The sequence below is a fragment of the Lissotriton helveticus genome, chromosome 4_1, assembly GCF_964261635.1.
Source record: "Lissotriton helveticus chromosome 4_1, aLisHel1.1, whole genome shotgun sequence".
NCBI classification, from domain to species: domain Eukaryota; kingdom Metazoa; phylum Chordata; class Amphibia; order Caudata; family Salamandridae; genus Lissotriton; species Lissotriton helveticus.
In genome coordinates, this window is record NC_136063.1 from 346081876 (window position 1) to 346103200 (window position 21325).

At 42.4% G+C, this 21325-nt stretch overlaps 1 protein-coding gene across 1 annotated transcript in view; it reads left to right on the forward strand.

Moving 5' to 3' along the window:
* CSMD3 (CUB and Sushi multiple domains 3) overlaps positions 1-21325 on the forward strand; it is a 3006114-nt gene that overhangs the window by 645334 nt on the left and 2339455 nt on the right. Inside the window, exon 4 of the mRNA XM_078686868.1 lies at positions 11585-11779. Within this exon, the coding sequence (XP_078542994.1) occupies positions 11585-11779 (195 nt within the window). The remainder of the gene's footprint in view (positions 1-11584; positions 11780-21325) is intronic.

Consider the following 21325-nt stretch of genomic DNA (forward strand, 5'->3'; position numbering starts at 1 on the left):
GACAAATGAAGAGAAATAAGAAGCAGCTGTACTTCTCATTGAAACAAATTCCTCAATGAGGCCTGACCTACTTGGGTGTCTGCTCTAAAGTCTGAATCGAGACAGTAGTGCCCTGTAAACGTCTATACCGATCGCCAAGAAACTTATCCTTACATTAAACAAGGTCATAGTCAAATATTTTTTCCTACAGTTTTTCTATGTAGCTCGAACTCAACAGAAAGGTTCTGAAGTGCTTTACATGAAGACCAGTTACATTACACCAGGTCACAGTTGTATGTATTTATGCATTTAAGCACAGGGAAATGGAGTGATTTGCCAAGAATGATAGGATGTTGAGCCAACGTAGAGACTCAAACCTGCATTCCCAGGTCCAATGTTGGCAGCTCTCGGCCTAACTGCTTTGGTAGTGAGTAAGTCAAATTCAAAGAAATCCTCTTTCTCCTTACTGTAGAAGGGTAATTTACACATTCTACTCAAGTCTGGGTACCCTGGTGCTGAGCCCAGCACCACATCATAGGTCTGCATTATACCTCTAAGGTGTGGGGAGCTCATCATGGTGTATATTTTCATGATTTTCATGAACATTTTAGGCTACCCTTGTGCATCCCTCAATGACTTCATGGACCTGCACATAAAAATTAGTTGTTGTAAAGCAGTCCAAAATGATAAAGACATATGTTCATCAATCCAATAGGTTCAGAAAAAGTACTTTAGTGCATATTCTGATGATTTACCCTCATCTACCTAACCCCGAGGAGACCAGTAGGTGGAACCTGAATAAGATCATATCGTCAGAGCAAGCCATAGCATATAAAAATGTTTGTTGCCTCATAGCAGCCATCTCTGATGTAGTCAATAGTCATGGGAATGGAAACTTGTGATGCAACCTGCAGTAATTACAGATCACATTGCAAACTGTATATTTGAAAAAGTCACAAAATGACCTGCCAAATATTAATTAGGATGGTTATTATTTGTAGCCTTCTTACACAAAATGGCGCAAAATTGCACATCATTTTGCAAAATACATCTCACACTCAAAAAAATAACCTGTACGGCCTGTTGAGGTACACATTCAACTGACAAATGTAATTTTGATTTGATTTCCAGTTGCTCATACCAAAACACTGCTGCTCGCGTTTGGATATGTATTTTTGTGGTAAAGATTGACCAAACAGTCCACGCTTAAATAAATTGACATTACATCTCGCAGTAAAATTTCTCCATAAAATTACCCAAAGTGGCATAATGGTGTTTCTTCTTTTATTTTACATAACATTTATTATGCAAAATTACCAAAATAAAGCCAATTATGCTAGCATAATTAAGGCCTATTTGCTACGTACTGTGACTAGATGCAAATGCTGGTGCGAAAGCCTGCTAGGGATAGCAGACCTCTGAGTCAGCATTCTCATTTTACAATTAAAAAACATTTTTAAAGCAGCCCATATCCATTACAGGGATCTGTGCTGTTTTAAAAGAAACGCTGCCTTGCTAAAAAACGATTCTTTTTCTTCACTATCACTAACTTTTCTCTTGATGTAATTAATTCTTATCCATACATCTAATGGCATTGTTGTTTTTAATGTTTTATTATGTTATTAATAATCTAGAATAATGTAATATTCTGAGTGCATAGAAATGCTAATACTTATTATCTTATTTTGTATCACTTAGTATGCATGATATCCGGATAGCCAACTAATTAATAATGGAATCTATGCTTGTAATGTTAACTGGTTGAAATGACGAATAAATATCCTAATAATAACAACAACAGAAATACTAGCACTTAACAGTGGTTCTTTAATTAGGTAAGCTGGTTCTTTAAAACACAGTAAAAAATGAGTTGCTGGTTTAAGTATTTGGCTGCATTTGAAGTCATCATATAGTATGAATTTCCAGTAAGTTATGAAGTGTGGGTGTAACAAATTATTTTGATGTAGATATTTAAACCCTTTATTTGGCTTAAATTTCAAATACAATGTTGATGTTATACAGCAGCTTTCATAATATCATGCGGTTTTTTAAGAAACGATATTATCAAATGGAGTTGATATTGATTCTCCACAAGTAAACATGTCACTAACCAGTTAAGTCCAAACAAAGATTTCAATAGTTTAAACCTGAGCTACACCCAGGGAAGACAGGCTTAAATGAAAGAAAATATGTAGAAGATCCAAAACAGATACAAAATCAAACAACACAATACATTTGGAACAATAGAGTAAAATAGAGTACAATTCAACATGGCACCAAAATGACAAAAATCTAATATGGGGGGCCGGAGATATGAATTTTTAAATATTTAAAGTAAAGAGCACCAAGAAAAAGTAAAGCCCCAATCAGTAGTCACTGCTTGTGGTTTAACATTTTTAATTGGTGGGATCTAGGCGTGATTTCAGGCTGACCATGGTGGAGCATGAGTTTGTTTATGTTTATGTTTGGGCATCTCAGCGCTACCAGATAAGGAGAAAGACCGCCAACACTTAATCCATTGAGAAAAGCCATGTCTTAAGCCTTTTTTTAAAGGCGAGTTCCTTTTCAATGATACGAATCTCTGGGTCTAAACTGTTCCATAGCCTTGGAACCAGATGGACAAAGGATCTTCCCCCCCATCTAGCCTTTCTAGCTGGAACTGTTTTCATCAGAAGTTTTGAGCTAGATCTGAGGTGCCAATTCGGTACGTAATGCGAAATTAATTTTTGAATAAGCACCGGGCCTCTCCCCTGCATGGCCCTATGGGCAATACTCAGCGACTTGAATTTAATTCTAGCTGTATCGGAAGCCAGTGCAATTTGCGTAGTCCTGCCCTGGCTGATTGCCGTCTTGGAATGCTCAGCAGCATTCGAGCTGCAGCATTCTGGACCACTTGCAGTCGCCTTACAACATATTTGGGTGATCCTCGGAAGAGGGAATTCACATAGTCCAGTCGCGATGTAACTAGTGCCTGGACTATGGTTCTTCTCGCTCACTCAGGGAGCAAGGACATCATTTTCCTGATCATACGCATGATTCCGTAACATGTCCCGGCCAGTTTATTGGCCTGGGTCTCCATTGTTAGGTCCTGGTCCAGCCATACGCCTAGATCTTTAATTGCAGCCTTGGGGGAGGGTGAGGGACCCCTGCTTGACGGCCAAGGGATTTCCAGTTTTGGGTTAGCTTTTTTGCCGAGAATCATGAACTCCATTTTATCTCCATTTAACTTGAGCTTACAATCTGCCATCCAAGATCCAATTTTTTCGAGACCAGGGACAAGATGGTGGTGATCCGAGTTAAGTGAATCCGAGATTGCAAACACCAGTTGCGTGTCATCGGCATATGACACGATGGAGATACCGAATTCCTGTATTAACTGAGCCAATGGGCTGAGGTATACGTTAAATAACGTCGGGCTCAGGGAAGAGCCCTGTGGCACTCTCCAGGGTGATTCCCGGGGGTCAGACTGGAAACCTGCCTCCACGCATTGGAAATGCCTATTTCTCAGGAATGATGAGACCCATTTCTTTGCCATTCCTACTATTCCCACCTCTTCCAGCCTCCGAATCAGCACTGTGTGGTCTACCGTATTAAAAGCGGCACTTAAATCCAGAAGTACCACCGCTGCTGTTTTACCTTGGTCCAGAATTGACTTCAGTTTTTCGGTGACCACCAACAGTGCCGATTCAGTACTATGTTTGGGCCTGAACACCATCTGGGACTGGTGGATGACATTGTTATTTTCCAGGAATGATGAGATTACAGTGTTAACCTTTCTTTCTGCAATTTTTCCCACTATCGGTAGTAGTGATATTGGGCGATAGTTGGATAGGTTAGCAGGGTCCAAATCTGGTTTTTTCAACAAAGGCTTCACTGATGCATATTTCCAATCTCTTGGAACAACACCCTTTTCAAGGGAGAGGTTTATAACATTGTATAGTAGGGTAAGCATTGAGCTTCCTCCTTGTGTGAGAATATGCGGGGGGGCTGGGTCCCTTGGTGAGCCTGATTTAATTTCTTGGATTAGACCAGAGATGAGATCTATATTGACCGGGGAAATGGAACTGAGAACAGGATGGCTCCTTATCTCTCAGTCCCTTTGTTCACCGTGTGCATTTCTTTGGTTCATTCCTCCTGATGCTGGCATTGAATTGGGGAGTAGGGAGTTGTAAATGTTTTCTACTTTAGTTTTAAAGAACATAGCCAGTTCATCACACCTTTCCTTAGAATATTGTGGTCTGACAATTCCCTCCTTTACCGTTGTTAGTCCCTTCACAATATTAAAAAGTTCCTTAGAGGAATTGGAGGCCTTGGTAATTTTTTCTTCGAAAAAAGCCGCCTGAGCTAACCTAATGCTCTTATGGTAGAGCTGTATTGCCACTTTATAGGCTCTTTTTAATTCTGGATCATATGACTTCCTCCAATCTCTTTCCATTTTTTTGCAGCTTTTTGTTTGGGCGACTAGCGCGGGTGAGAACCAAGATGATCTATTCCGGTTTTTATTTGATAAGGGTCCTGGTTTCCTAATTTTTTTTCTATAGAGGTGTTTACCCATTCCAGCCAATTTCTATATGCGACTTTTGGATCCTGAGTGTCTGGGGGCACCGAGGACTCCAAATCGCTAACCCAAGTTTCTGACACAGTTCTAGGCCATTTTCTTCCTACAATTGAGGGGTCTTTCTTTTGTTCTTCTCCCCCATTTATTCGGAGGTGCATTGGTGTAAGGGCATGATCAGTCCAAGGCATTCTTACAGGATCTAATACCATTAGTCTAGAGTCATTTGAAAAAATAGGGTCCAAAAGATGGCCTTTCTCATGTGTGCCAGATCGTACCCTTTGTTCTAATTGTAGAGCCTCCATGTCTGCTAGGCATCTCCTAGCATTTGGGTCATTGGCGTCATCCAGATGTATGTTAATGTCGCCTAGCATTGTAATTGCACTTTTCTCAACAAGCATAGTTGCTATTAGGTCCGGGACTGCCTCCAGGAACTGGCCACAAGGCCCTGGGGGTCTGTAGATTAGTCCTCCTGCGAAGGAGTTCGACGCCGTGATGGAGATTTGGAAGCTAAAGGCCTCCGCTTTTGCAATATTCTCTGGGCATATTATACAATCGAATGATGCCGTGTAGATGATGGCTAACCCTCCCCCCATTGCTCCTACTCTGTCCAAGTGGGAAATTTCATATCCCGGGGTAGGGCATCTACTATTTCAGGTGCCGAACTTTCTTTAAACCAGCTCTCAGTAAGAAACAAAACATCTAGATCTTCATTTTCTATAAGCAGTTTAATTTCAACCATGTGCTTGGGTAGAGACCGGCATTTAATCAGCCCCATTTTCACGACTTCACTATGAGGATATTGTGGGTTTAGATTCTGATCGTAATGTGAACCTATTGTTCCCATACACCTGCAAATTGTGCAGTGTAGTAGTCGGTCAGGGTTCAGTATGTGTTTACATGGTGATTGAGCCGGTATATGTAGAGATAGGAGCTCCCCCCTAGAATAAGTATGCAGATTACCTGGGTATGAGGTGGATTGGGCAGGGGTCCCGGTCCCTGGTCCTGGAAGGGCGCGGACGGGTACAGACGGGCTTGCCTTCGCCATCTGCACGCCCGCTGCGCGTCCGCGTCATGCCCAACTTATATAGTGTCTGCCCCCTAATGCGGTGATCAACTAGACCGCCGACTTCAAGATGCCCGTTATTGCTGGCAACCCGGAAGTCGAGAGATTAAAGAGTGAACCTTCCTCCACATCAATCAGCTCTAAGAACTGCGGTGGACCGGGGAGTCACTTGCGAGTAATTCCGCCCCAAAATGAGTTTTTCCAGGTACCAGAACACTGGAGTGACAATAAATGTGACACAATAAACAATTTTAACAAGATTTTAAAAGCGCACTTGCGCTGTGCAAAAAACGCTAGCAGCAAAATGTAGGTCTAAAAAAAGCTTAAAAGCACTCTCTGCTGGTTTGGCACTGACTCTGGCCAGCGAGTGATGAAGTCTAGCCGCCTTTACCTTATCATCTGCGTGTCCGCGTCATGCCGATCTTATATACTCTCTGCCCCCTAATGTGGTGATCAACTAGACCGCCGACTTCAAGATGGCCGTAATTGCTGGCAACCCGGAAGTCGAGAGATTAAAGAGTGAACCTCCCTCCACATCAATCAGCTCTAAGAACTGCGGTGGACCGGGGAGTCACTTGCGAGTAATTCCGCCCCAAAATGAGTTCTTCCAGGTACCAGAACACTGGACTGACAATAAATGGGACACAATAAACAATTTTAAAAAGATTTAAAAAGCGCACTCACGCTGTGCAAAAAACGCTAGCAGCAAAATGTAGGTCTAAAAACAGCTTAAAAGCACTCTCTGCTGGTTTGGCACTGGCTCTGGCCAGCGAGTGATGAAGTCTAGCCGCCTTTACCTTGTTGGGGTTGGATGCAATAAGCAGGTTTATCCCTGTCAAATATTTTACCTTCTGACTTAGTCTGTCAAATGAAAGCCAAAATGTTGCAGCAGAGAAAAGCTGCAGGCCATATCTACCGAAGTTCACTTTAAGTCTGATAGCTACTGGAAGAGGTTTTCGTGTGTAAAGCTCTAAGGAAGAGAAATTTAAATTTCACAGGCCACAAAATTCGGCAGCCACTTTTCGTGCCTTCATCAATTCAAGATTTCTACCTTAGTCCTGAGTAATTTTTTGGGGACTAAAAGTCTTCCAGTGGGACAAGTATCCAACTAAATAGCGTCAAATTCCCACACCTTTGGCGCGAGGTCCAGCTGACACTCAGAAATTCTTGCAAGTCCAAAAGTGTCCCAACTTTTCAGAGTTTGTGGAGCACATCCTCTTGGTTACTTTTAAAGCTCCCCAGTTCTCAGGGACAACAGATGTTGGCCAGGACTCACTCCAGCAAAGGCCACCAGCAGGGTCCTGTCCAGTTCAAGTTGCTACTGGTCAGCTGGGTACTTCAGGAAAAACGCCTCTTGTGGCTTGTTGTGTTGTTTCACCCACACAGGATGTGCGTTTACTGACCCTTGGCGTACAATTGTAAATCCTCGGTACATGTGGGTGCAAATCCAGATCTTCAGGTCTTCTCACAGCTCTCAAACAGTAGGTGCAGCCTTTCTTCTGTTCTTCTGCAGGTCAATAAAGTGTGCTGAGGCTGTTGGCTCTGAGGTCCATTTTCATTCCGTTCAGCAGACAGTCGGTGGGGTCACTCCTGGACAATCCCCAACCAATAGGGAAAACGTTTTCAGGAGCAAGCTTACCCACATTACAGCACATCCTTTGCCTACTGCAAACTATCCCAGAGTGCACTGGTGTAAGAGAAATCTAAGATAGCACATGTGTTCTGCCCCTGAAGGTTGCCTGTAGCCCAGCTAGGGCTTTGTTTAGGGAAATGAGCAGTCCCCTCCTCCTCACCTACAATTCTGTAGCAATGGACTGCAAATCGAGCTTATGAGACTTCAGAACATCTGTATGTAAAACTACAGCCTCAAAGGTGCCCTGCAAAGTTGTCTGCATTAAACCCCTAATGTCCATCATGGATTAAGAAGAACTTGATCCACTTTCCAAGTCAGTGGCCAAGTTATGGAGAGAGCATGGAGAAGTATATTCACCAGACTTAATGGGTAACCTCCTGGTTCACTCCCATGGCTGAGAATGGTGGCGTTAAGGGCTTTTGAAAATATTCACATGCCTTCTGTATCCTGATTCTCTTGAGCCCATCGTAAGGCAGTGGACTTGCTTACCTGTGAGTCACCTTCCCCGACCTCCTCTGATACAAGTCATTGTGTGGATGATGGTCTGGGCTCTAGATAATACACCCCCAGCTCAAATGATAATTGGAACTCTTGAAGTTCTGTCGTATCCAAGTGAGGCTATGAAGTATCTCAGGGGACATGGGAAGCAGCAGGAGAGGGTACATTTTCCTTTCTTGACAGTTTGCTCCTAAAGTGTTTCCCCACAATTTTTTTAATAGAGTTTACCAAGAGCGATGCCTCAGAGATCTTTGCTCCATCTGGTTTGGATGCCATTATGGTGCCAGATCAAGTAATTACCAAAGTTGAAAGTTCTGGGTTGTCACTTGTAGGACTCACTGTACTCGGTAGGTGTTCTGGGCTCTACTGTTCCTGTCTCTTTTCACTACAGTGGCTCTGCCTGTTTTGCTCAGAGGCATTATGGTTGTGGCTACTTAATAAAAAAATATATGGGAGAAAGTCCAGGCTGCCACAAATATGCAGCCCACTTCACAGCTCCCCCCACCCTATCAAGATTCTCCTAAAACACAGACTTTCATCACCGTCCGAAATTTACAAAACGTTATCCTAGAAATCAGAAACATCCTACATCTCGCTGAAAATTCCCTTTCTACACTTAAACATCTTGAAAAATCCCTAGCAACAGGCGAGAAGGGGATTAAAACTATCCCCCTACCCAATCGGATCGAGTTTTGCACACATGCAGACATCCCGACAACATAACGGACCGTGAAATCCAATCACTTCAACAGCAATATGAAACTACGGCTGGTCCTACCACAAATAAAGATGAATATGCTATACTCCCAGTCCCTAGCGACCCAAGCAGAACTTCTCATCCAAGACCTAGAGGAATAAACCTGAATAACCTTTAATCATTAACCACATACATTGCTTAAAAACAGGCCAAGTCACCCCTATCCTTAAAAAACCTACAGCTGATAACTCCGACCCCAGCAACTTCCGACCAATAACCAACATTCCCTTGCTAGCCAAGGTCCTGGAAAAATGTGTTCAGCAACAACTGAACCAACACATCTCGCACTTCAATCTACTGAACATTCACCAATCGGGTTTCAGACCTGGGCATAGCACAGAAACAGCCATCCTGCACATAGTAGATGACGCCCTGCAAGCTCTTGACTGCAACGAAACCTGCCTGCTAGGTTTACTCGACCTCTCCTCAACCTTCCATACAGTCTACCACGACAAATTACTAAGAAGACTAGACTACAGAATGGTTTTATCTGGTAAAGTCCTTCAGTGGTTCAAATCCTTCCTGGAAAACAGAACGCAATCGTACTTGATCAACAACAATCTTTCAGTTTCCTCACCTAACCTACTGGGAGTTCCTCAAGGCTCCACACTATCTCCCATGCTATTCAACCTATACGTTGAACCACTCACCGAGCTACTACAGCTGGAGAACATAACCTTCCACATGTATGCGGATGACACCCAACTGTACATCAAGCTCTCCTCCATCGAAGAGATAAGGTCAATCAATATATCTCTCGAAAAGAGAGTCCAATGGCTATCGACCAACTTCCTCAAACTAATCTCTAAGAAAACAGAGTTTCTCCTAATCGCCCCCCCTAAGAACTCCACTGAGACAAAGGAATGGATCAAAATTATCACTGTGTTGAATTGCACGCCAACTGTAGTGGACTCCTCCATATCACTAGGAATCACTCTGGATATGAACCTTAACATGCAAAACCACGTCAACTTATTGGCTAAAAATGCCCGCTTCCATCTTAGCTATCTCAGAAAAATGAAACCATTTCTGGAGAATTTGGACCTCAAATCTGCAGTCCAGTCCTTAGTTATTTCTAGGCTTGAATACGGATGTACCACCCTCGCGGGGCTTCCCAAATTCTCAACCGCCCCTCTAAAAGCCTATCTCAGTGCTGCAGCAAGACTCATAACAGGTTCTAGGAAATTTGACCACATATCGCCACACTTGAAAGCACGCAACTGGCTACCCTACGAAGCTCGAATCCACCTAAAAATGGCCTGCATCACACACAAGGCGCTACACCACAACACCCCCAGTACCTAGCCCAAAAACGTACCCTATCTGGAGGAAACAGACATTTAAGGAGCGCTAACAATCTACTGCTGAAACCCTCAGGTTTCAAAAAGTCTAAAACTTCTAACAGAGCATTCTCTGGGGCAGCGCCAAGAATTTGGAACTCCCTTCCAACACACATCAGCAAAATCTCCTCTATCTCTCTCTTCAAAAAGGAAGCAAAATTATTCCTGATGAGCAAATTCCTACCTTAAATCAGTACAACCACGACACAAGATCGGCAAACCCCAAACTACCTCTATTCTCGGGTTCCACGTAATTAAGACCTACATGAACTTAAATTGTATTTTCTGCTCAGAACATTTCTTCTCAATGCTGCCACGAGAAATGATGACCCACACAAACTTGAATGGTCTTTTATTGTTCAGAACAAGTCTTTTCAATGCTGCTACTCCTTGTTACTTGCAGACTATGTTTCTTTGTATGCAATGTTCCCCTTTGAATGTGTTCACCTTACGCCTTATGTAAAGCGCTCTGATACCCTATCTTGGGTCTGGTTTGCACTCTATAAAACTTTAAAAATAAAATAAATAAAAATAATAAGAAATGAGTCCTAAACTTCCCTCGTAAAACCAGAGCCTGGACTCCAAGAGGTACCAACACCCGACCGCCACATGTCTGCCCCGGCTCCCCAAAGCTGGCCGACGTGGTTTTGGCTGTTCCTCCCCGGGGCATTCCCAAATGTGGCTGCTGCTACCCCTGCAGGTTGCCCCACCATGTCTCTAATGCTCTCCGTGGACCTTCTTCCACAGCCACCCCAACATCCTACACCGAGGGGAGGGTGTGGTCTGCGCCTCTGGCTTGCAACTCTGGCAGTTTTCATGGTCACTTGGTCTCTTTTTCTGCTCATTCTGTGGTAGGCACAAGCACGGCTAAGTCACGCTACATTACTCGACCTGGAGCCATAGTTACCTTATCACACGGATGACACAATAAGTACTGCAGTCCACTGGTGATACTTAGCTTTCAATGCAAGGAGTGTAGCTTTTACATGATATAATATTGCCTTACAGGACACTTAACAATGCCTCTCAGAGTCTAGCCAATTGTAACATGTTTTAGGGGACAGAGCACGTTTACTGGGTCCCGGACAGCAGCACCCTAGCGTGCAGAGTCTAAAAACGTGCAATAAAAATCATCCAAAAATGGGGGTTACCACAAAAAAATAATAATTCTCACAGTCCTTCAATGTGCTTGCCACAAAATCCACTCTTTAGCTCTCAAAGCTAAGGCAATGTATTTTTGATTGATTTCCCTGCTATACAGCTGTGATATTTTTGCAATCAAGTTTAGAGCTTATGTAAGTAATGTTTATTGTTATATGGCTGCCCATTCAAAATAATGTACCCCATCACCAGCAAATAGTCCTCTTTTCTACATTAGTAGACCATGTTTTTTTACTTTACGCCAACAGGCAACTCACTTCCCTTCAATACCTAAATTATCCATTGGTCACAATTGTCAAAAGCCTCTACTGTCACAAGCAAAAGAATGCCTGGGAACCAGGAACTTTAAAATTAAAGAAAACACACCATCAATAACAGCAAAAGCAATAAGTAACAGATTTTTATATAACCCAAATATAGTCATTGCAGTGCATCACATAATATTCAGTACAGTAAGCGTTATTACATTCTTGGATACAGGTTGCATAAGCATTTAGCAACTCAGAAAAATACAAAGCATGCGTTTAGCGAACTCACATTTTTGTCAACAGCTTTTTAAATAATGCATGCATTGTGTTTTCTCATTTATGTGCAGAGTTACAGAGCAGTTCCTGTGGGAATCCTGGCGTTCCACCAAAAGGCGTCCTCTCCGGCACAAGGTTTGATGTTGGAGATAAAATCCGGTACAGCTGCGTTACAGGATACATACTGGACGGGCACCCGCAGCTCACCTGCATAGCAAACACGGCGACCACAGCGGCATGGGACTTTCCAGTTCCCATGTGCAGAGGTAACGAAATTATCTGCTGCATGCTGACATCTGCCATGCCGGATAACACATGGAAAATGTATTTTTGAAAAATAAGAATAGCACATAATCTGCTCTGGTTTTTATTGCAGCAGATGGGACATCTACTGAAACGAATGTGTGTGCAGCAGTGCTCAGTGCATTCTGCCAACTCTGTACTTAAGAAGTGAATTCTATTATGAAGTCAAGTAAATGGAAATGTTAGTAAATAAATGCAACAACATTCCAGAATTAACAAAAATGCACCAGTGCCCGGGCTTTTCTTCAGGCTGTCTTTCAATTCCTGTTTGTGGTGGTAATTAAAGAATTCAGCCTATGCTGTTGTGCTGGAACTCTGTGGGAGTTTGGCTAGCTGCATAATTCAACTGCTTATGTAAAATCAATTGTAACTGCTTCACTCAACTACTCCAACCATTTATTTAAATACATTCCAAAATGTCTAATTCTGATTCTTCAACCGTTTATAAAAATAAAATTAATTTTACTCACATATAGAATAACATTGCAGGCAACAAATACAGGAATAGATTGAAAAATGTTTGCTAAATTCAATTTGTTTGCTCCAGAGGGCCTCATCCCTTCCAATTTTGTACTGATCATTAGAAAATACCATTAAACGTTCTTCTTATATATATATAAAGACCTAGGTGTGGTCAGGTCAGAGCCAGGAGCATGCACAGATGAATGCAGCCGGGATATCCCAGTGTCCGGTTCTGCTGCACCTCTGATCTGACACAGGCTCATGCAGGTGAAGCGGCAGTGCAAGCAAAACTAACATGCCTCCTGTCTGCGTTGTGCACTCCAGCACACCAGGGCAGCACCGAATATCTTTCGTGTGCCGAAATGAGGATGTCCATGGCCCTGCCTGTGGTTAAATGTAATAATAAATAACACATTAATAAAATTGCAGGGGATGGTTGATTCAATCAATCAGGATTTGTAGAGCGCAGCTGCTTCTCCTGGGAGGGTCTCGAGGCGCTGTCGGATGATTGACAAGATGTGCAGGTGGATGCAGGCTGTGTTAGGGGACAGGGTGGTCCCTCTAGTCTCTGCATAGATCATGGTATTAAAATCACAGGTTGAATGGAAAATGCATATTTATTGGCTTGTTGGGCACCACGCGGAATTGAAATTGCATTAGAGTGTTGAGGAATTATATTCCGGATGGTGGCTCTCTCTACAGGTAGAAAATGGCCTCTGAAGCGTGTAAGCCCATCAGAGGAAATAGTCAGAAGTTCAAATATGTGGAACGTACGTTCTTGTTAGTTGTTAGGGCTAAAAGGAACGTATTTGTTTCAACCATCAAGAAAACAGCGACCATGCATTGGGTCTTGATTGTTGAACCTTATTTGAAGGAAGCCATTGTCGTTTCCACGGGGTAGGTGTGGTATAGTTGAGAAATCATAGATCAAATGTGAGCAAAGCAAAATTGTGTTTGATCATTGCTTTTTTAGTGTCCTCAGAGGGAGTTCTGTTGGTAAGTATCAAAAGGACTGGGGCAACTGAATGTAGGAGAAGCAAGGAGGGAAGAATGCTCTACAGCAGTTGCAAGCGGTGGAATGTGTTCACTGTAGGTGTGAATGAAAGTGTTCTGCTAAGTAGAGTACACAGGCGGGAAGCCTTCTGAAATGATGTTGGCAGAGCTCCCCGGTGTCAATTTACTTTCACACATTTCATAGCAGGATTTCTGCTCTGTAATGAAAACCACTAATTCAGTTTTTGGTCATTTTAGTACAACAATACCAGTTAGGGTAACCTAGAGGCATACAATGAAAACACTGATGCACGTGTTTGGTCCTCAAGGGTGTTGGGGTGTTCTGTGGCTATTGAGATTGTTCTACAGAATAAAAAAAAGAATACCTATTCAATCACTGATAATCTTCAATACTTCTAGCCTGTTTACAGTCCATACCGAATGAGCATGTCCTACCCTTGAGATAGGCTGTTCTTCTTTTCATTCTATGTACTAAGGGCCATTTTAGTTCTCTTTTGATGTAATGGCCTAACGTTCCAAAGCTTCATAAAACATCCTAACTAACAGCTTAAATGGTGGAGAGGAGGGATACTGGACTTTGATGAGGGGGACTTGGGCTAGGAGTAGTGAACATTACCAGAAAGTAATCAGGTCACTACATCCCCATTCAGTCTTCCTTATCACAGGCCTTACTGACTAAGGATATACCAATCATTACTACCATGCTGGTATCCATAAATATGACCACCCTTTTGTATGCTCACAAAGATTTATTGAAAGAAAATAAAAATGTCAAATTACCTGCAGATTCACAAGAAAGTTCACCTCCTACTAGACCCTTTGAAGGATTCAGGGTTATGTCCAACGTTGGACCTGTTCCTCTCTGCACGGTCACCCCCTTTGCCTTCACTCCTCATATGTTAGCTGAATCTGTTCTTGTTGAATTTAGGACTCTGTGCACTGTACCATTGCTAACCAGTGCTTCTTAAAAAATGTTAGATGGGTATATACCCATTTGACATTTAGTTTGCTTATAGGTCTCTAGTAAAGGGACACTACATCTGCCCAGGGCTTGTAGATTAAATTCTTGTAGTGGCCCTGCAGCACTTACACATGTCTCAGACCTTCCACTGCAGAGCCTCTGGGTGTATTTTAAATTCCAGTTTTGATATGGCAAAATAAACTCTTTGTTAGGTCCAAACCTTCGTTTTAAATATATATGTCACCCCAGGGTAGGACCTAGACAGCTCAGGGGGCAAGGTGCAATGTATTTAAAATTTGGACATCAATATTTAAGTTTTACATATCCTGATAATGAAAAACTCTTATATTTGTTTTTCACTACTGCATACCTATCTCCTACATAGTATAACAGTGAAGTTGCCTTGTTAACTTTTATAAGTGTAATTTCCAAACGGAAAGACACTAACAGTTCATGTTTGGTGTCTCCAGAATCAGAATCAAAATTCGGTGCATGTAGCCTGTCTCGTGCCACGATTGGGTGTAGCTGACAATTGGGCTTTGTGTATTCCTCCTAGACAGCCACACAATAAGGGAGGTTAAGTGTACCTGGGTGCGCAATCACTGGTAGGATGGGAATGAGGAGCTGGGTACATCTCCACTTGCACCTGAATAGGCCGTTTCCTGCCTCCACACAAAGGGCGACATACACCATGTAGTTAGTCTGTAGCCAGTACAGGGAAGGCAGGATGCCTGGGGACTTCAAAGAGTAGCCTCTAGAAGCTTTTTCCCCACTTCAAAGGCACAAATGTTTATGAATACTGAACCTCAGACACCACCACTTCAGTACATTTTTGGAAGAAGGATTGAAATGCTACTACAAGGACAACCACTCTGCTGGACTGCTGCTCTACAGAAACTGCTGCCTTGTTGTGCTGACCTCCTGCCCTCTTGCCTGGATGAGAAGGACTGTATCTGCATCTATTGAACCCAGAGCCCAGAGTAACTCCAAGGGCTAGCTGAATGGTCTCCTGATTTGAAGCCTCGGGAACATACCAGGCTTCCAACAACTTTGCATCTGCACTTGGACTGCATCTATAAGCCTACCTGTCAAGTAGTGCCACCCCAAGCTTAAGGTGCTCCGCTAGTCTCTGTGGATCCAGCAGAACTGAAGCATCTCCTCTGCTGTGTGGCGTAACCCGAGCAGAACTGATGCATCGCTGCTTCTGCATGGTTTGTACCAGTTGTAAAGACACGCATTGCATCGCAACTCTTCAGAACCACTGCATTTCCCTGACTGCATGAAGCACCCACAGCGCAGGCTAATACATCTCTCATTGATATTAGCCTCGATGACGGACTCTGCATCTTAGCCTCACAGCTCTTTGGAACCGACACATTGTCATGACTGAACACTGCATCATAGATGCCAGATTTATCATCGCAATCTAGGTCTACAGGATTTTCAACGACAATGCAGACCCTTGTATCACAACCTCACCCCATTTCGGACCGATGCATCGCTTCAGCTGCACAACACATCTGCGCTGCGGAGCCTGCAAAGCTTTACCAACCAAGATGTATTTATTTATTTTATCCTCATTTGCCTTCTCACCGCCCATAACACAACGGAACCGCCGTTGGACTTTTTACCTCATGTGCTGGCTGTACACGAAAAGGGCTTGCGCAATGCTATTGAGAGGTAAGACACTCATCCGGGCACGGGCCAGTATGTGAGTGGGACAGAGAGTCTTCCTCCAGAGCGTGTCCACCCTAACCGCTCATCTTCATTCAGCCAGGGAAGACTTCTACCAGCCGAGATAGGCAAAGGCTTAATCATTGGATTTGTATTTTAGCCAAAAACAGAAAAAGACCTTTTCCCTCACCCAAAACACAACAAAAATGGAGTCCAAAACCTATATCTTTTTTTAGTCTGATCCGAAATGTCTAACTTAGCAATAAATCTCATAGCTCGTAGCCAGTCCAATTCTGTCCGGGAGGCTGGTGAAACCCATAATTTACAGATCTCTCTCCGTGCCAACAATATAGCATAGAAAATTAGTTTAGAATTATCATCTGTACCCTTACCTTGCAGATCCATTCTTCCAGATATAACTAGCTCAGGGCTTACCTTGATCTGCAGGCCTAGTGCTTTTGACAGACAGCTACTCATGGCCTCCCAGAATTCTCTTATCTTCGGACATAGCAGAAACATATGTAGATCATCTTCATTAGGACTCTTAGACTCGGGACACACCACCAAACCTCCAGAGCTGAATTTAGAGAGTCTTCGAGGGGACCAGTATGCTCTGTGAATCGTAAAGAAATGGTTCAACCTTAAATATGCAGATTTCACTATTTTATAAAGCATAGACATTGTTACTTGCCATTGATCTTCTGTTGCGATCTCCGGCAAGCACTCTCCCCACAAGGTCTCAGGCAGCTTAAAGGGGTCGTCCTCCATCTCAAGCATCAGCCAATACCACAATGCAACTTCTTTTTTAAACAGACAGTCTGAAAGAAGCTTCTCCTCGAATTCATTATAACTTCCAATTTGATTTTCCATTTCAATTGACCAGCTCTGAATCTGAAAATATTTAAACCTGGAGAAGCTTTGACCCTATTCTTGTTCACAGAGTCCCCAAGAAATCAATTTTCCATCAGGAAATAAATCCTTCCATCTCTGGGGGCCCACCTCTTTTAGTGATCGAGCCAGTGCATCCTTTGACCAGAGGGGCGACCCCGGTGCGTCCCAAATCAGAGCTGTGTAACTATAGTATGGATTTTTTAATGCCCTCCTAATTCTGAACCACAGCTCTGCTAAATCTCTTAAAACCTTTAACCTAACCTTTTTGAAGAATTTCAGATCAGCGAACTTATACAGAAAGCCATGCTCATTAAAATTATTCTTTCTAAGAATTGCACAAAACGTTTTCCCAATGACTGAATTTGTCGGGGTATCCAACAGCATCCTACAGTTTTTCAACAGGAAGGCCCATGAATACATTTGAAAGTCCGGGACCGCCAATCCTCCCTTCACAAGTTTTCTCCTGAGCTTCTTCCAAGAGAGGCGCGGCCCTTTTGAAGCCCATAAGAAGGAACTAATCTCGCTCTGTAGCGTTACAAACCACTCTTTCTTAAATATGAAGGGAACTGTTTCAAACAAAAACGTTATCCTTGGCAAAAACATCATTTTCACCAGGTTCGTCCGGCCAAACAGCGACAGCTGTAGATTGTCCCACCCTCGTAGACTGGCACTTATCTCCATTTTTAGCTGAAGATAATTAACTTTAGTAAGATCCCTGATGTCCTGCAATATCCTAACCCCAAGATATCTCATCTCAGTCTTGCAAACAATTCCCTCAACATTTGAGTTCCAGGCCATAACTTATGTTTTGTCTTTATTTATGGCATAGCCTGAAACAGCCCGAACTCCTTGGTCAATTCTAAAAGGCACTCCATTGATTGATGTAAATTAGGGGTGTAAATAATTATGTCATCGGCATATAGCCCAATCTTTTTGGACCAACCCTCAACTTCAAACAGAACAATATTCTATACAGCTCTTATTTTACAAGCTAGGGGTTCAATATACAAATCAAATAAAAGTTGTGACAGGGGACACCCTTGTCTAGTTCCCCGCATAATTGGAACTGGCTGGGTTAGTATCCCATTAACTAACACTCTAGAAGTAGGAAAATGGTATAAAGATGCAAGAGATCTACTAAAGTTCTGGCCTAAGTTGAGATGTTTTCTCAAAGCCTGTAAATATGCCCAGTTTACACGATCAAACGCCTTGGCGGAATCTAACGCGATATCCACCAAAGGAAGATCGTGGGCCGAGGCCATGTCCACAGTGCCAAAAAGTGAAAAGGTTAATTCTTTCAGGCATCTGCCCTTTATAAAACCTTTTTGGTCTTCATGGATTAACTGTGGAATAACAATACTTAATCTATCGGCCAAGATTTTTGCAAACAATTTATAATCGCAGTTGAGTAGCGATGTGGGCCTATATGAATCCATATACTTTGGTGACTTCCCTGGCTTCGGTATTAGTATAATGTTTACCTCATTCCACGAAGGAGGCCGAGAAGCCTTGCCCATAAAAATCTGATTAAATAACTGGCAAATAATTGGTGACAATATGCCTACCATCGATTTATAGACTTCAGCCGGAAGACCATCTGGCCCAGCTGCTTTACCTCTTTTTCCCCTTTTAATAACCCCTTCAATCTCTGACTGAGATATTTCCTGATTTAAACCATCCTTAACCGCATCACTGCTAGAGCGATTCCCCTGCTGTGCTGTGCTGGGCAGCAATAAAAACGGGTGTGGTCATGATGAGCTCAGCTTGTCATGAGCACAGGAGCACACTAGTGCATGACGAGCTGAGCTCGTCATGAGCATGGAAGGGGTTAAACTCATCAGCTAAAGGCTACAGAAACTCTAACCAGCCCTTTACCTTCTGCTCATCAACCCTAAGATCCTCATTATAAACTTTCACAAAATATTCATGAAAAGCAGCCGCCATTCCTTTACTATCTGTAATCGTCAGGCCTGACTCCACATCTCTTACTTCCCCAATAAAATTTCGAACTTGGTCCTTTTTCGCCTTCCACGCTAGCAGTTTACTGCACCCCTCACCATATTCAAAGTGCGGGAGCTGACTAGCATCCCATTTCTCCTTGACCCTATGACTCAGAATTCCCACTAAATCTGATTTTAACTCTGTTAACTCTTGCAAGATCCTTTCATCCGTCCCAGTTCTACCGAGATTTACAATATCAGCCTCACGCTGACGAATCCTCTTCTCCAAATCTGTAACCTTGCTATAATATAATCTTCTTTTCTTCGCTCCCAGAGCCCCCAATCTTCCTTGCAAAAAAGCCTTACATGTGTCCCAAACAATCTCAATCCTAGCTGATCCCAAATAAAAAAAAAAAAATACTTTAGTCTCCTCATTCAAAACCTCTAATGCTTCCTGGTCATAGAGGACCGTACGATCTAACCTCCATGTTGAACCCGATATGCCATCCTCTATTTCCAGCGACAATGTAATAGCTGAATGGTCCGACAGATGTACTCAACCGAGATTTATTGGTATTTGTTTAGCAGGCCAAACTGGGTCCCTGTGGCCAGCCCACGCTCCATCATGGTCAGCCTGACCTTGTGGGTTTCTCCCAGTCTGGTTTGACAAGATAGCCACAGTTTGTAATTTGTGCTATTTAGTGCTATCTTCACCAAAATCTTTAACATTTAATATGTCTGATTCTACTGATTGGATTTTTGTTGTTTTGGTCGCCTTTGCTTGCGATTTCACCCTGAGAAGAATTGCGTTTGCTGCTTAAGAATATTTTCACCCCATCAACCAGTAGCCCAACTACTTACATCTAAACTCTTAAATTTAACAAATGAGTGATGTGAAAGCCAAGTAGAAGATTTACCAATCTCTGATACATTTTCCCACCTCCAACAATGATGTTGACCTTCTTGTAAAGCAACCAGGAAAAAAGCCTAAAGGTACACCCTGAGTTACTGTCTTATGAGCAGAAATGAGTGCAGATTTCATCCATCTAGGTAGTGTAACAGAGGATGCTTTTCCCTTACAACCTCAACCAAAAATCACTAACAAAGAGAGGAATTTTCAAAAAGATTCTTTTTCCTCAACACAAATTCTATGAACATCTAATTTCTGTAATTTCTCTTACTTCAGATTCAATGTATTCTGAGAAAAAACTGAGAGGATAATGTCCTGGATTTTCATTTGGTATAAACACAGGACTAGTTCTAGGAGTAACGCTATCTGTAGACATTTTGAATAGGTTTAATCTATAACTAATGAACAAATCTCACCTAGCTCGTAGCTGATGTTATTGCTAATAAAAATACTACTTTGGGGGTTGAAAATGACAATTGCACTGGGATTCCAAAGTTTTAAAAAGAGACCTTGAAGCCCACAAAGAGCTAATGGCAAGTCCCATGGTTGGATTGGAGTATGACTCATCAAATGCTTCCAAAGGAAGATTCACAAGAAATGAGTGCCCAACCATAGAACGAACATGATCTCCTAATGCCTAAACGGCTGTCAACTCACTTTTCAATGTTAAAATGGATACTTTCAGGAAGCCATCTCTAGGGAAATCTAATATCCTAAAAATATCACTAGAAAATGTGCCTAGTGTCTACTAGTCAGGCAACTTCCCTGAATACTTGAGGATAGTCTTCTAAATAGTCTAGGTTTTTTAATCTCTTAATTTCCAAGCTGTTAGCCATAGAACAATTGATGCCAGATTGGGTAGCTTTGGCCATTTTAATGGACCAGGACCTCTTCTAACTTCGTTCATGAAACTATTGCTAATTAAAAAGACCTATCTGAAAGGGGATGAAGGCTTTACAAGTATGCGACGACAGCCAACTATTGCTTCATTTAGATGATACTTCATGCACACATATTGAATTTTAGAACATCATGTTGATTTATTTAGAATTGGATGAGTTTAAAGCACCTGAAACTAAACTCTGACAAAATGGAGGGAGCCATCCTAAACAAGAAAGTGAACTAATGGAGTCATCTATACTGCCTTTCAGAGAATGGGCATTTCACGAGAGCCCACAACCTCTGCCAAAAGACTTGAAGTCATCATAAAGAGAACCTCTCCATAAAACCTCAGATTGGATCGATAGTGTCCGAAAAATATAGCATACTTATTACCCTTGAAGGCCAGGAAAATTATAACTCTGATTACTGTATTGTCCAGTCTGCCCTGTGCCAACACCATTTACTTAGAACACATTTGTGAATTACAAGTGCACCAGAACAAAGCAGCACGTTTAATATTTAAACTGCCAAAATTCATGCACGCAACTCCTGAACTGAAATGAAGGCTCTCAGTGGGACATTCCCCAGTTTGCAGCGGATTGAAAAGTACATGCCATCATGCTCCTTAGGAACTGCCCACTCTAACCTCTTTTTTACACACACACACACACACACGCATATATATATATGCGTGTGTATGTGTGTGTGTGTATAGATATATATAAATATATTTTCTTTAACTTTCCTTCTCTTTCTGCCTTCCCCCGCTCTTGCA